The sequence below is a fragment of the Corvus kubaryi genome, unplaced genomic scaffold (assembly GCF_017639235.1).
Source record: "Corvus kubaryi isolate FWS band 111438036 unplaced genomic scaffold, C.kubaryi_AGA036_p1.0 37396, whole genome shotgun sequence".
In the NCBI taxonomy this organism is placed as follows: Eukaryota; Metazoa; Chordata; class Aves; order Passeriformes; family Corvidae; genus Corvus; species Corvus kubaryi.
Window position 1 is genome coordinate 4,689,076 of NW_024581135.1, and position 14,786 is coordinate 4,703,861.

General features: G+C 37.2%; 1 protein-coding gene across 1 annotated transcript in view; it reads left to right on the plus strand.

The window, feature by feature from the left end:
* Nucleotides 1-14,786, plus strand: part of LRP1B (LDL receptor related protein 1B) — a 639,031-nt gene that overhangs the window by 456,189 nt on the left and 168,056 nt on the right. The window contains exons 27-30 of the mRNA XM_042040771.1: nt 5,680-5,811; nt 6,996-7,223; nt 11,244-11,418; nt 11,717-11,811. Coding sequence (XP_041896705.1) covers nt 5,680-5,811; nt 6,996-7,223; nt 11,244-11,418; nt 11,717-11,811 — 630 coding nt within the window. The remainder of the gene's footprint in view (nt 1-5,679; nt 5,812-6,995; nt 7,224-11,243; nt 11,419-11,716; nt 11,812-14,786) is intronic.

A 14,786-nucleotide genomic window follows, 5' to 3' on the forward strand; every position in this document is an offset into this window, starting at 1 on the left:
AAATCCTAACAATTTTGGATGGCTTTGTAAATGTATTGGAACCAAGGCCTGCATTAGTTATACATAGAAAACTATGGCTAAAGCTCTAATGTAAATGAGTACCAGCAAGTAAAATTCTCCTTGCATACCAGAAGGCAAAGGATTTGAAGAATGTTCTCTAATAGCACATGGAAAAAAGGAAAAGCAATGGATACCGCTCATTGTTAGTTAGTGTGTCCAAGAGTGGTGACAGCTGGGACCTCTCAATATGTGACATATATTGTCAGCATACATTTTCCTGATGGTTTTATTTTAAAATAATAATGAATGTATATTGAACATTACTGGCTTTCAGTGGATGTCAAGTCTCCTGGACTTCATCACTTTTTGAAATAAGCCACTCATTTCCCTTACTCTTCAGAATTTGCTTTATGGAGCAGGATATTAGTCTAAAAAGCTGTCTGACTTCTACCTAAGATAATATTTATGCCCAGGCAGATAAAATAGGGGTGGAGTAAATACACATCTCTGCACACACCTTTCTAATATTGTTTGTTTGTTTTTGTTTTGTTTCAGCGTTTTGGGTGGTTTTTTTGCTTAGAGTTTTTTGGCAATTTTCTTTTAATTGGTCAGCTCCTGAACTCTAGGATTCAAGGAACTCTGTTCCATATTTGGTGTTTCTAGAGTAGCAGTGCAGTTGCTATTTGCCTTTTCTTGCTGTCAGAAAAAGAACAACTCTCTTCTGTTTGGACTGGGGCCAGGCAGCATCTTTGGAGGGATTCTGTAGCCTAGGGAGACATCAGTCAGTATTCCACAGTCACAGATATCTTGGCCTCCAGGCAAGGAAAAGCTGAAGAAGAGTCTTCAGTTGTTTTTTTTGTCAAAATCAAGAAGTTCAAGTATGAAGTTGTGTAATTGCAGCTTTTATGATGTAGAAAACGCTGGATCCTGATTTTTTTATTGGCCTTCTACGTTTGCTCTAAATTACTGTCTTCCAGCAGAATCAATTTCTTTCTCCAAATCTCCTGTACCTTTTTATTTGAGCTAAAGAAATGATGATACTGCCTGATTACTTCTTAATTTTTTTCCTTTGAATTTGTGGTTATCTTGTAATAAATGAGCAAGAGAGCGTGCAGGTTAGAATCCCAAGATAAAATTAACAGTAGATTCACACTGCAAGGTGTCAGTTTGAATAGAGCACTGAAGGATGAACATTTTGTAGTTTCATCTCCACAGATCTACATCTGGGTCACCTATGTGGGTTAAAGTTTATTACCTTTTAATATATATCAAGCAAGTTATTTTGATTGAAATGAAGTAGAGCAGAGCTAAATAAATTCTTGTAGCCTAAAGGCACGGTTTTTGAGTCAATCTAGGACAGGTGCTAATTTAAGGTAGCGCAGTTAGAGTGAGATATTTGTATGGATGGTAAGTTCAGCTGTCAGTAAACCACAGGGATTGTGGAAGGCTTCTCCCCTAATGCAGAATATTCTCAGGAATACGAGTTTGAGGCCCACTCATCTTCCCAGAATCAAAGCTGTTTGTCAGGAGTGCTGTTATGATGGCAGACACAGGGTTTCTAGGAAGATTTAAAATTTTTTTTTCAACTACCATTGTATTTTAAAAATCCCCTTGCTGCAAAGAACAGGGTCTGTTTTAGTCACGAGAAGTTGTATCAGTGCTCTACTGAGGATAATGATAAGAGGGGTAAATATAGAGCTTTGGGAGGATCACAGCTTGAAAACCCTTACAAAGCTGTGAATTTCTCACACATTCTCCTTTTTTTTTTTTTTTCTTTTTTTTTTTTGCAGTTCTCCGGGGTATTAATTTGAATTAAAATAAAAAAAACAAACATGGCTATGACATTATATTTATTTCTGCAGATGAATTTTTTATTTAAAAATCAGGACAACCAGTACAATAACTGTTACATAAAAAGTATAATGGTACCATTGGGCTGTATTGTAATTAAAAAATGAAGAACATTTAACTTCATAGCACTGTTTTGTTACAATATTCTATTGAGGTTCAGATTGCCAGCTGTTTAAAACAAATAAATTCTTACAGAAATGTAGTTTAAGATGGGGAGATCTAAAAAATTTATTAGTTTGAGATTTTATCTCAACCTTCTATGCATTCTTTTTACTTCAAAACTAGCAGAAAGTATGGTATATGTATTATAAATCATGCAAAATATATATACTAAAATATATATTATCATTTTAATTATGTATTATATATATACTAAACTATATTTTTCTGAGCTTCATCAAGAATTGTGTTGACTTTTTTCTAAGAATATTCTTGTTTAGTTTCATGGTGAATATGTAAATTTTTATACTAATTTTTGACATGAATGATTAAAAACTGAAACGGCATGATTAGAGAAAATATTTACTTTAGAACTTACATATCTGATCAGTCCTAACCTGCAACTTTCAAAGATAAGTGCTAAAATAATCAGATATAATCAGGCAATTTGAAGACTTGGATTGGCTGACTACTTTGGCCTTAGGGAAGGCAATTCTATTGGAAGTATTGACAGTGAGCAGAGGATTAGATCTGTAACTGGTTTTAAATATGAGTGGGAATTGATTGTCAGCAATTTGAAAGGACCTTTTGATGTGACTGTAGTGCAGATATTTGGAGGTGTAGGCAGAATTTGAGCACGTTGTGCCCCATTAAAATAGAAGATCAAACTTTGTCTCGCTGAAATCTGGTGCCACGAAGGGACAAGTTCGATATGAAGTTAATGCAAGGGGATAAGTTGGCCATAGGAAATGCATACTGAGAGGTTGTCAGAGTAAGTGTTCGTTTGTCAGCTGGTGATGGAATGTCTGAGGGGGTTATTTTTAAGGGTTACTGGTCAAGAAAAATAAGCATTTTGTTTAAATTAAGTTTTGGAGAGCAGTCAAGAAGTAAGGTGATGACAGTGACGTGTATGTCTGTGCACAGCACTGTGAGAGAAATAGATTGGCAAACAATCAGCAGTGGAAATCAATTAAATAATGAAAAAGGGTGTCCAGTCGGGGAAAATGCCAGTTCTGTGGCTTGCTGTGATCAAAAGGAAAACAGATTGGTGGAAATGATTAGGAAAGGAGCAAAGCAACACAGGTAGTGAACTGTGTGTGTGATGCTGTATAAATCCATATCATTCCCACAGCTTAAATACTGTATACAGATCATATACAGCACATCAAGAAAGCTTGACAAGCTGATCAAGAGTATGTGAAAGGTTTTGGTCTGAGGACAGGTTGGCTCATGCTGCTTGAAATACCAGTTATAGACAGGATTCTGTGTAGTGGCAGTCTGTGAAATCATTAAATGGCTTGGAAAAGGTGAGTAACAAATGCATATGAGGTCATTCAGAATAGAAATAGAAGAGTTAGAATGAGCACAAGGAAATAAAGCCAAATTTTTGAGAGTCAGAGCAATAACAACATGCCTTCAGGAGAATTAGTTTTTTATTAGGAAATAAAGAGCAGGCTTAGCTGTTATTCAGTAAATGCAGTATGAACAAGAAAGGAATATATAAATATGTATTGCTAAAAGTAATATTTAGATTATGGTACTTTGTTTCTAGAGTTGTGCATTCACGTGGAAAGAAACACATCTGCTTTAAAACACCTTTTTTTCCACCAGTTTTGTGTTCTGTATGATATGGAGGGAGCTGTGAACAGTACATGCATTGGAATGACTCCTCTTGGATGCTTGGAGCACACTTGAGCCACAGCACTCTTTAAAATGAACATTAACCAGCATGCTTTTTACTTTTTTCTTCTATCTGTTCTTCTGTTTGAATTCCATGCTCAAACAGAAACTTTGGTGGAGAAGAACAGAACACACTTCTTGCATAGAAAGACAAGACAGGGATTATTATTCTTAATCCAAAGTAAATTCTTGTCACAGATGGTTGTATGCATACAGAGAGGTTGAAATTCCACAGAAATTACTGCTTTGTATTGGTAAATAAATGGAAGGAAATGCTACAAAAGGACCAAATTTTACCATCTCGCAGCACCTGTGGAAAAAATGCCCAAAAATTGCAGGAGGTTGACTCTCTAGCTGGTCTCCTGACATTTCTTACAACAGAAATGATTCTGTGATCTCCTCCAAAATATTTCCAAAACTCTAAGTTGTGTTTCCTTTCCAATGTATCGTTCATAGGGATAGGTGGCTTACCATTATTAATGCACTATTAGTAAATATCTGGAAAGGCTCCCTGAGTCTTGTTAAATTCAGTGTCATTTCTTCTACTTCAATTTCTTTTGTCTTCCACATGAAGCTGTGAACTTCTTGCAAGAGGTCACCCCAGGTTTTCTGACAGTGTTAACATAGATAGAAGAAAAGTGATATTAAATAACCATTCCTTGATTGTAGTTTCTGGGAAAGGCTGAGTGGCCTCCAGTGCTTAAAAGGAGCAAATGGGATGAGTTTATAGAAAACAGTAAAAGCCTGTGATTTTATCTGATAGAATGATGGCTACAATTGTAATTAACCTGTTTTTCTAAGATTTCGAAAGCTTCTTTCTTCCCATAGTACTGGCTAGACAAGTAATTAGTTAAAGGGTCCAGGAATTGCTGGAAAAATTTAAGGAACCATGCATGCACTGGTGAAAAAAGGAATGGTTCAGTGAAGCAAGCTTTGAGTTTGTCTTCAAATTTTAATGCTGGAGTTTGAGCTGAATTTCTTTTGTAAGGAAATTCATCCATCAGATTGCTCTGGTTATCTAATTACTCGTACTGCAGCCTAGCACAATGTTAGAGGAATATATTCTACACTAATTGGTTTTGTTAATTATAAGTTTGTCTTTGAGTCAGGCATTCCCACTTCCCTTTCCATCAATGTTAATTTTCAAAGGGGGTTTTTTAACAAAAGGGAGAGTCAATGTCACTTTCTGTTTATGCTTGAAATGTCTCTTCAGCAGTGCTCTGGAACTTTGGGGTTTGTAACAAGGAATGAAGATAATAAGAATGATTTGCAGGTTTTGTAAGACTAAGAGGTCTTCTCTGGTCAGCTTTCTTCCTGCTCTTTAAAGCAATTTTAGCACATCTTAATCAGTGAGCTGTAGGAAGGTACTTGTGAAAACCTTGCTTAAGAGTGGTTTTCTTTGAGAAAAGTAGAAAGCTGTGGGTTTCGTGGGGGGTTTGTTTGGCTGGTTTTTTTTGTTGTTTTTTGTTTTCTTTTTTCCCCTTTCAAATAATCTTTGTGTGTTAGATTTCCAACTAATTTTCTAGTAGGGATACCAAATTGAGAGGAAACATTGAATTTACCATAGTTCATCTCATAATCTAAGCTTTGACTATTGCTTTCACACAATTAAATCTGTTTTTCAGATCCTCATCATATTGGGATTTTTTTAATCCCATGTGTTTTGATTAGGACTGTAAAATTCTATACATTTAAATCTTATGAATAGGCTGCAAAATTAGTATCTCCCTGGGAAAATTATATCCAGTGGCTTCCTAAAGTTACAATTATAAATGGTGTCTGTATTAACAAAACAAAAGTTAAATATATATATATTTTCTTGGACTAGAGTTGAATATTAGCCTACAAAAAACAGTTAGAGCACAATCTCAGTTAATCACTGAGACTGGGTTTGTTTTCCAACAGATTTTTTGCCTTCTCACAACTGTTTGACAAAACTTAATTTTAAAAAGTGTTTTTACTTCTTGTGTTTCAATTACTCTGTTTTAGCTTCCAACCCATGTGCTGCTAACGAGGGCAGAGGCCCCTGCTCTCACATGTGTCTGATCAATCACAACAGAAGTGCTGCCTGTGCCTGTCCACACCTGATGAAACTGTCTTCAGACAAAAAAACATGTTATGGTAAGTTTTTCTCCCACAGCCTGGCAAGTGCATTGATTTTTTACAATCAATGGACAAATTAATCTAAAAAAAAAAAAAAAAACCAACCAACTCTATAGTGCTTTTTAATGGTGTATTTTAAAGGAGCATCTACTTTTCGAGAATCAATGACCTATTCTAATAGTTAAGGTCTGTGGTACTTTGATATTTGCTGCCACAGCCATTTCTTTATGCTGCTGGTGTGTGTGATGTGTTCATAAAATTTATCTCTGCAAAACAGAAAGCTTTGTACTGAAACGTGCATCATCCCAACATTCTGAGTCAGGTAAGCTGAATAACAAAAAGATGCCTAATAGCTTAAATCTCTACCTGCTCTAGAGTTGTCTTAGTTGCATTTCCAAGGATTAAAAAACAAAGATTAAATATTAGAAGTGCATCCTTGCAGAGGGAGTTTTATAAAAAACTGCAATACACACTTTTAAGCTCTAAAAGCCCTTGAAATGTCAAATAATTGTGTGTATTATCTATAAAACCTTGTACTTAATTACTCTTTTCAGTGTTGATTAATAATATTCAGGAAATAGAAAATATTTTGTCATGTCAAGGATACTGCAGGGGAAAAAAGTTACTTTTACTGCTCATTTGCAGGCATTTGCTCCAATCATTCAGACTTCTGAGATTAAAAATACAACTCTGCTTTGCCTTTAGTGTTTAATAGTAGAGGTGTAAATTAGAACAACCAATTTGCCCTTTTTTTTCCAGCTGTTTGCCTTTCACTGCTTACACACACACACATTTGCTGTTGGCAAAAGTTCCCTTTTACAGTGAATCTTTTACCCTGAGATACCATGTGTTAATATCTGTTACAATGTGCAGGTGAAACAGGATTTATTTGAATGGTAAGGATGGTAAAATTTTTAAAATAACATTTTAAACACTTTTTTCTTGCACGCTCATAAGACTGTATTGATTAGTGGTGTGGGAACCATGTCCAGCATCCAGAATTCTTACATTTTTCCTGTGATTCTTAAGCTCTGTAACATTATTTCTCAAGTGTCACTCGCCTGCAGGTTTTGTGGAGATGTTTAGTCACTCACATGAACATCATTTACACCTTTGTAAAGTGATCTCAAGTGAATTATTCTGATTTCTGTTAGAGATGTTGTGAAGAGGATGAGGAATGATGTTTTCCCTTTTTCTAACAGAAAGAAAGAAGTTTCTTCTTTATGCAAGACGTTCAGAAATAAGAGGGGTGGACATAGAGAACCCATATTTCAATTTCATCACAGCCTTCACTGTTCCTGACATTGATGATGTGACAGTCATAGATTTTGATGCTGTTGAGGAACGTTTATACTGGACTGATGTGAAAACACAGACCATCAAACGTGCCTTCATTAACGGGACTGGCTTAGAAACCATTATTTCAAGAGGTAAATATAGCATTGAAGTAAAAATAATTCCTTCTAGGTGAAGGTGTGGTATGGGCATGCTCAAATAGGAGTTCTTCATATGTGTACCTTGCACTGGTATTGGATAATTGAGATAAACAATAAGCAAGCAGAATTCTCTTTAGGATTCTAGTTTGCTTTATTGATTCATTATTCAATTATATGTAAACAAATTGGGATGTAATTCCACATTGATTTTGTACAAGATTGAAATGTGTGGTAAAAAAGGAAGATAATGTCGTCAGGGGAAGGTAGAAAGAATAAAGCTAAAAAGCAGGAGAAGCACAGTGTCCTGTCATAGCTTTGCACTGAAGAATTTCCTGGGTCCTTTGGCTACCTATGTTGACCTAGCAATGAAATTGGCTCTGTCAGGGTTATTTTTTCTTTCCAGTCCATGTAGATCTTTCAGCTGTGGCACCATTGGTGAAACCACAATATGACAACTTGGTAATTTTGGTGATTGTAATGTGGGTTTTTTTACCTATGCGGAATATGTACGTAAGTACAGAAACTTAATGAATATAAAATCTGTATCTGATGGCTTCAACCCTATTTCAGTAGCTCTGGTATTGAAGTGAAAGTCATTTGTTGTCCTTGGTAGCATTTGTTTCTTGTTTCCAGTCACTGGCAGTTCCTCTCCTGGCAGCACATGTTGTTCTACTTTGTAATGTACCTACCTGCTTGAAAATAGTAAAAAAGCTGATTCTGTGAAAGCAAATTTTGCTAACACTGGTTCCCCAACAGTTAAATGAATGTTTGGTAGGGAAGAAAAGAAATAGCTCATTTGTGTAAGATCAGACCTCTTCTGACTTGGAGAACAAATAAACCATATAGTTGATTATCTGAGGACTTTAGAAAATAATTAGTTCAACCTCTGCCCCTTGTGTCACTTCAGAAGAAATTAGTTCTATGTTAGCACACTTTAGGAGATGTTTGGACAAATATGGCAATACCCCCATTTGGCTGTGTAGACTGTGAATTCATTTCTTTTCTGTGGCTGCTTTTTTGTTTTCCCTTGCTGTCTCAGAGAGAACTTTATGAACAATTAGATATATTTTTTGGTCCCAATAATGAGAACAATGCTTTGAATGCCTCCTAGAGATCTTTATTCCAAGTATTCAGGTGCCCAACAAAGGGACTTATTTCTTGCTTTTTTTCAAATAGTAGTAGAATAAAAACATTGTTTATTCTAGAAAAATCACTGAATTTAATGAAACCAAAAGAAATATTCTATGTGTGAGTGTTTATCAGAATTCTTTCATATTCCTTTTATTATTTTTCTGTGGTGGAGTTTTTTTGTGTTTGGTGGTTTTGTTCTTCTGGTGGGTTTTTTTGGTTTTATTTTAGTTCTAGATGTAACATTATATAAAGGTTGGAGAAAATAATGTTTTGCCACATCAAAACACTGTAAAGACTATTTATTATGTGTAAACTATCTCATTTGCTTACAGTTATATTTTTGCACTTCTTATAAGAAGATGTGTAAGCACGTGCTGGTGGGATTCTTGTTGGGTGAAGTCTTCTGCCAATGTCACAAAGATGCCAACTCATACCTTAACCTTTTTAAGAGTATGAAATGCTTATTTTCTAGTTCCTCCAACCAAAAAATCCCAGAAGGGCAGGGGATCAATTTAAAATGGGTCAAGGACTATGTATTTGGTGTCCTTTGTTGCATTCTGTGAAGTTGGCAAATTTCCTAATGCCCAATCACTGCTCAACCTTATGGCCATGTGTAGTGGTTTGGTCCAAAATACTCATTACTGTTTATCTGCTGTGAGATAAGAATTAGGAGAAATGCAAAACAGGCACCAAACTTGAAAGAATATAAAGAAGTTTATTAACAGACCTAAAAGAAGAAGGAAAAAAAATTATACCACCTTCAGAACTCTCCTCCTCCCCCCACCTTCCTCCCTTCTCCCACTGACAATGTGAAAAGACAACCCTTAAGATGTTCAGTCTGTTTACCACTTCCATAATAACCTTGTTCAGTCCATTTAGAAAGAGAAGTCTCTTCTTGCTCATGCTATGAAAACATTATCACAACGAGACAGCCGCCCACTTCCAAATATCGTTCAGTCCATTTAGGAAGAGGAGTCTCTCTGCCTGCGTGTGAGTCCTTTCCCCCGACTTGCAGCTTTTCCCGCAACTGCCTTCGAGGGTCCACTCTTGAAGTTTTTTGGGGTACAATTTTAAGGTTGAGCCGTTCAGAAACAAAAACAGAGGCCCTTCTCCTTCCCTGGGAGCAAAGGGTCTTCATCATCTTCATCTTTAGGACTAAGGTTTTCTCCTTTCCCGTTTGGAGCAAAAGTCCTCATCTGGTTCATCTCTCCCTGTCCAAACTTCTCATGAAATTACAGCTGCGTCAGCATCTGCCTATCTCAGCGCAGGTGCTTTTGCTCACGAGTTGAACACTCCACTCCCCATATCTTCATGAAATTACAACAGGATACTCTGATATATCATAGCTTCACAGCAATAAAAGGGTTAATCTCACCTCGGCCTTGCAGCTTTGCAGCTGGAATGTTGAATTTTTCTTATCGAAGTGGAGAGGGGGGAGAGCCGAGCCGCTCCAGCTGCCCACGGCAAGGCAGTGGGGGGGGTTCCACGGCTGGAACAGGTCCATGGCTCCAGGATGGCCGTGGCCCGGCCCGGCCTGGCCCAGGCAGGGCCTGGCCGGGCCCGCTGGCCCCCACTCGGGGCCCGCAGCCACCTGTGCCAGCGCCGGAAACGAGAGAGAGCTTGGAGGGGGAGTTTGCCTATTCTTAAATGTGGATCACAGAGGTGATCACAACTTTAAGTGGCTTAGAGAATTGTCCATATTCAAACTGGCCAGCTGATAGGTTCTATCAGTTCCCAGAGGAAACTGTAAGCACCCCTTAGCAAGGACGTCCCTTCCGGGACTACGCTTGCTAACCTATGACACCATGCAAAGCAGTCCACAGCCACATCCATGTCAGTTTGTCAAGGACAATAATCCTGTCAGTGGAAATTACCATGTTAAGTTGACAGAAGATGTGTATAAACAATGAACTATAATGAAATCATTAAATCACCCTTGGCCTGCTTCCTTCTTGACAAAGATGCCAGCCAATATGAACCAGTTCTGTCTCAGGGCAGAGGAGCATGTTGGTATCTAGAGATGGAGCAGTGACTTTACACCCAGTATTTCAGGCAGATATTAACACAGATTGACATTTCTTTAAACAGCTTGCTAAGGAAGACCATCAAGTTACCAAATCATTCATATCATATTCTTATCTTGCTGCCTCCAGTAATAATGGTGCTGTAGGTTAACCCTCAGCCCCCCACAGCTGCTCATTAACTCCCCACAGTGGGTTGGGGAAGAGAATCAGAAGGGTAAAAGTGAGAAAAGTTGTGTGTTTTGATTAAAAACAATTTTTATAGGAAAAGTAAAAGCTATGTGCACCAGAAATGCAAAATGAAGAATTCATTCCGTGCTTCCCATTGGCCGGCAGATGTTTTGCCATACCCAAGAATGCAGGGGAGTAACCCAGAGTCTTCAAAGCCTTCAAAAATAAAACCAGTAAATTTCTGCAGTGACACAACTACTTATGAGCTACAGAACTATGCTATAGGCCAGTGGTTTTAATTCAGATCTTCTGTACTGAGCCTTCATGGAGCTGAAGAAGGAAAGGAGGCTTTTAAATTTCAGGATAGCATTGTTTTAGAAAGCCACAGAACAGTAAATGCTTTCTGAAGTAGAAAAATAAAATACAGACGTTCAGCATCTCTGGTTATTATTTTTGGACAATAGGTTTAATGCTGTGAATATTCAGTGTGATTTTCGTGTTCTTATTGTAAATGACTCAGGCCCAGGAAGAAAAATAAAGATTATTAATTCTTGGCAACTAGTTAATAAATCCACCTGAATAGAATATTGCACAGTATTGTTAACAAACTGCAGAATAAATTGTTTTTCTTCTCTAACACTGACAATAATCCAGACAGAAAACCAAAATAACTGCTTTCCCTTTTTTGCAGATACTCAGAGTATCAGAGGTCTTGCAGTGGATTGGATATCACGTAATTTATATTGGATTAGCTCAGAATTTGATGAAACACAAATTAATGTGGCACATTTAGATGGTTCCTTGAAAACCTCAATCATCCATGGAATCGATAAACCCCAGTGTCTCGCAGTTCACCCAGTAAAAGGGTAAGGTATTCATGGTTGTAATAAATAAACTGCAGTAAAGCTCATCAGAAGGTGGTTCTTCATTCATATTTTAAGTTTGGCCATTCTGTTTTCTTTCAAACTTAAAAGCATGATTTTTAAAGATTTTACTGAAAATATCTTGACTGAATACTTCTTTCCTTAGAAAGCTGCTGATTAAATCATGTAACTATTAGTTGTGCATTTTGTCTCCTAAACTGATGAATGCTTTCACTACTGACTCCTTAAAAACACTGTGCACACAAAGCAATATTGTAAATATGTTAATTCTCTTCTTCAGTAAGCTGTACTGGACGGATGGTAACACAATCAACATGGCAAACATGGATGGCAGCAACAGCAAAATTCTCTTTCAGAATCAAAAAGACCCTGTTGGTAAACACCTTTTTTTCCTGTTTCTTTTTTAATTGATAGTGATTTGTTGTGGGCATTATTTTGAACTGATTTTTAAGTGTACAGTGATGTTTTTCATCTGCAGTAATAAGAACAGGCATAAAGACATGAACAACATTCATGCGTTAGTGTTGTGTTTCACAATTTAGGATACGTTTGGCCCATTCTAACTGAAATCTACTGTAGAATTAGTGGAGTACTATTAACTCTAGGATTACAGTAGGCTGAAGGAGAACCCATCTGTATTTCTCAATCTTTGTATCACAGTTAAAAAAATGTGGAGGTCAGGGTTTTACTGCGTCGTGGATATATGTGAGAGGATCCTTTGACTGCAAATGTGGATCCTTCCTCCCCAGAATCTCAGCTGCATGATCAAAAGATGAATTGGCCCTTAACTTTTCACACAGAGAAAAAGCAACAGTTGAAGCATACATTTCATATCATGACTTAGCATCAGTTTTAGTATTTGGGAATTCATATAGTTGATGATAAATTATGGCACTTTAAAAAAAAAAAAAAAGCTCTTACTATGTGTAATTTTTTTGTTTTGTTCAAGTATCTTTCAAAAAATAATTTCATTTTTTAGAGAGTTAAAGTGGTTATGTCAATCGTTGCTGCCTTATTAATGGCCCATCAATAAAGTGATTCTATTTTAAAGCATTTTTTTTTATAACTGAATGCATTAAGCAAGCAGAAATGAAAGTGATTTAAAGAATTCAATAAATTTGACATAAGAACAACATAACATGCATTTTACACCGTAAATTCAGTGAATTTCTAAGAAATTACTTGATAACTGTTTTATTATTGATATGATTATCTGTCTAACCACTTGAAGAGACAATTACCTTTATCTGGAGAAAAGAGTGGCAAACCCACTAATTTTAAGGTGAACAACAAGCACTTTCAATAATATTAGAACAATATTAAGAAAGGAGGTTGTGTGCAACATTTTGTACTGAATATGTTGTGATCAGAGGTCACAAGGTCCTAAACTGCAATGCTTAGGGTTTCCAATATCAAACTCTGAACTGAAATACAAGCAAAATGCCAGTTTCAATGGTTTAAATTACTTTTTACCATTAGTACGACAGTCCTGTGCTAAGAACAAGAAAACCCTTCTAAAGAGCCAGAAAGTAGCAGCCTTAAAACCTTAATTTAATATTTAATTTCTAACTGAGAAAGCTGTCTTTGTCCATAAGTGAAACTCTAGTTCATGTAGTACTAATTTTGAATGTTTGGGCTTATTAAAATGGGATAACCTGGTAATTTATGGGGTGTTTAGTTATCTTGATGCATAATTTCAGAATTCAAAAAACGAGGGAGTTTTCCAGTCTGTGACCTGAAGTAAGCTGATGGATTTTTTTCTTTTTTTTTTTTTTTTTTTCCTGTTTGAGTTCTATTGAAAGAAAGACACAATTTTTGAATTACAATATTTTCTATCACCAAGAGTATTTGTAGTTTGGAAATTTTGGGAACGGATACTGTTAGGATGACAGATGGTGCCTTTTATTTTTATCTTAGCTAGTGCACACTAGCTATGGCTTGCTGGTCCATTCTGCAGTTCTAAAAGTCTCAAATGCTGACACATGTATTGGTTGATAAAAGAGCTGATCAGTGGAGTACCATTAAACTGTGTTCTTAGGAATTCAGGATTAATGCTTAATTTTATACTTTGGGCAAATCATTGGCTCATTTGAATCCAATGAGACCAATACTGTACAATCCTCATGCTCAGATTCACTTTAGCAGGTAGGCTGTGAGGTTTAAGCCAATTACCCACACTAGAACACATCATGAGTATCTGTGATGCTTATTAGCTATAAACCACTCATTTTCATTCGTAAAACAGGACAATTCCTGAAAAAAATCTAAATAAACATGCTCTGCCCACACTAGAAATGATGTGTTTTTGCAAAGGTTGGTTATAGGTGGAAAGTATTTGGGGAAGAACAGCATGGTTGACCTGTGTAGAAAGACATAGGAATGTTTTTCCTGTCAGTTGCTGCTGTGTAATTGGAATACCTGGGTGTAGAAACACCAGTCGAATATCTGAAGTATAAAACCAGACAAGACAGGACTGCAATTGCTGCATAGCTTGTGTTGGCAGCCACCCCACAAGCAGATCCCATCTCGGTGCAATCTGTGGGCAGCTGGTCCATGGCTGGGAGGTGCGGGGAATACCAAGTGCCACCCATCTTGGAGCAGGGATGCCTTCATGCTAGTGTATTCCCTGTTAACCCATACTGATATTCCCAGGGAAGTTCCCTGTGCTAGGCTAAGCACTGCAGGTGCTGCTTGTCTCCAGGATCCGTGCTGCTCTGTGCTTGGAGGGATGCTGGTTGTACAAACACGAGAACGTGTGTGCAGAGACGCTGCGAGACGAGTCCCTCCTGAAGGCACAGCTCCAGATCCTCTCTCCAGCCTGTCTTGTTTCCTCCTTGGTGACACACTTGCAGAAGGGAGGAAAGAAATATCAGTACCTGCAAGTGGACTGGGAAGCTGTTTTTCAGCAGCTCAGAAAGCAGACACCTTTTCTCTGCCGTGTCCAACGTGCATAAAGTAGTGACATGATGGCAGCTGTAAAAGCTGCAGCCCATGGCACTGCTTTCTCCTGTCAGGCTTTCCAAAATAGCTTTCCATGGGAAAGCAGTGTACAGGATGAAAAAGACTACAGTACAATATCTAGAGGTTGACCCATGCAGTGAAATACAGTATTTTTTGGCAACTTGCTGCTGGATACTTAACATGAGTTCTGGGAAAGCTGGAGCACCAAAGCAAATTGTTATAGCATGTATTGTTACCATGCCAAGAATATTTCACTGTGGAAAATCTCCTGCTACCACTTCTTGAACGTTTTTTAAAGGATTATAGAAGTCTGAAATACATTATCTCCTAGTTCTTTGCTCTTACTTTCAGAAAACTATATACTTGATTCATTTAGTAGCTTATTTTGC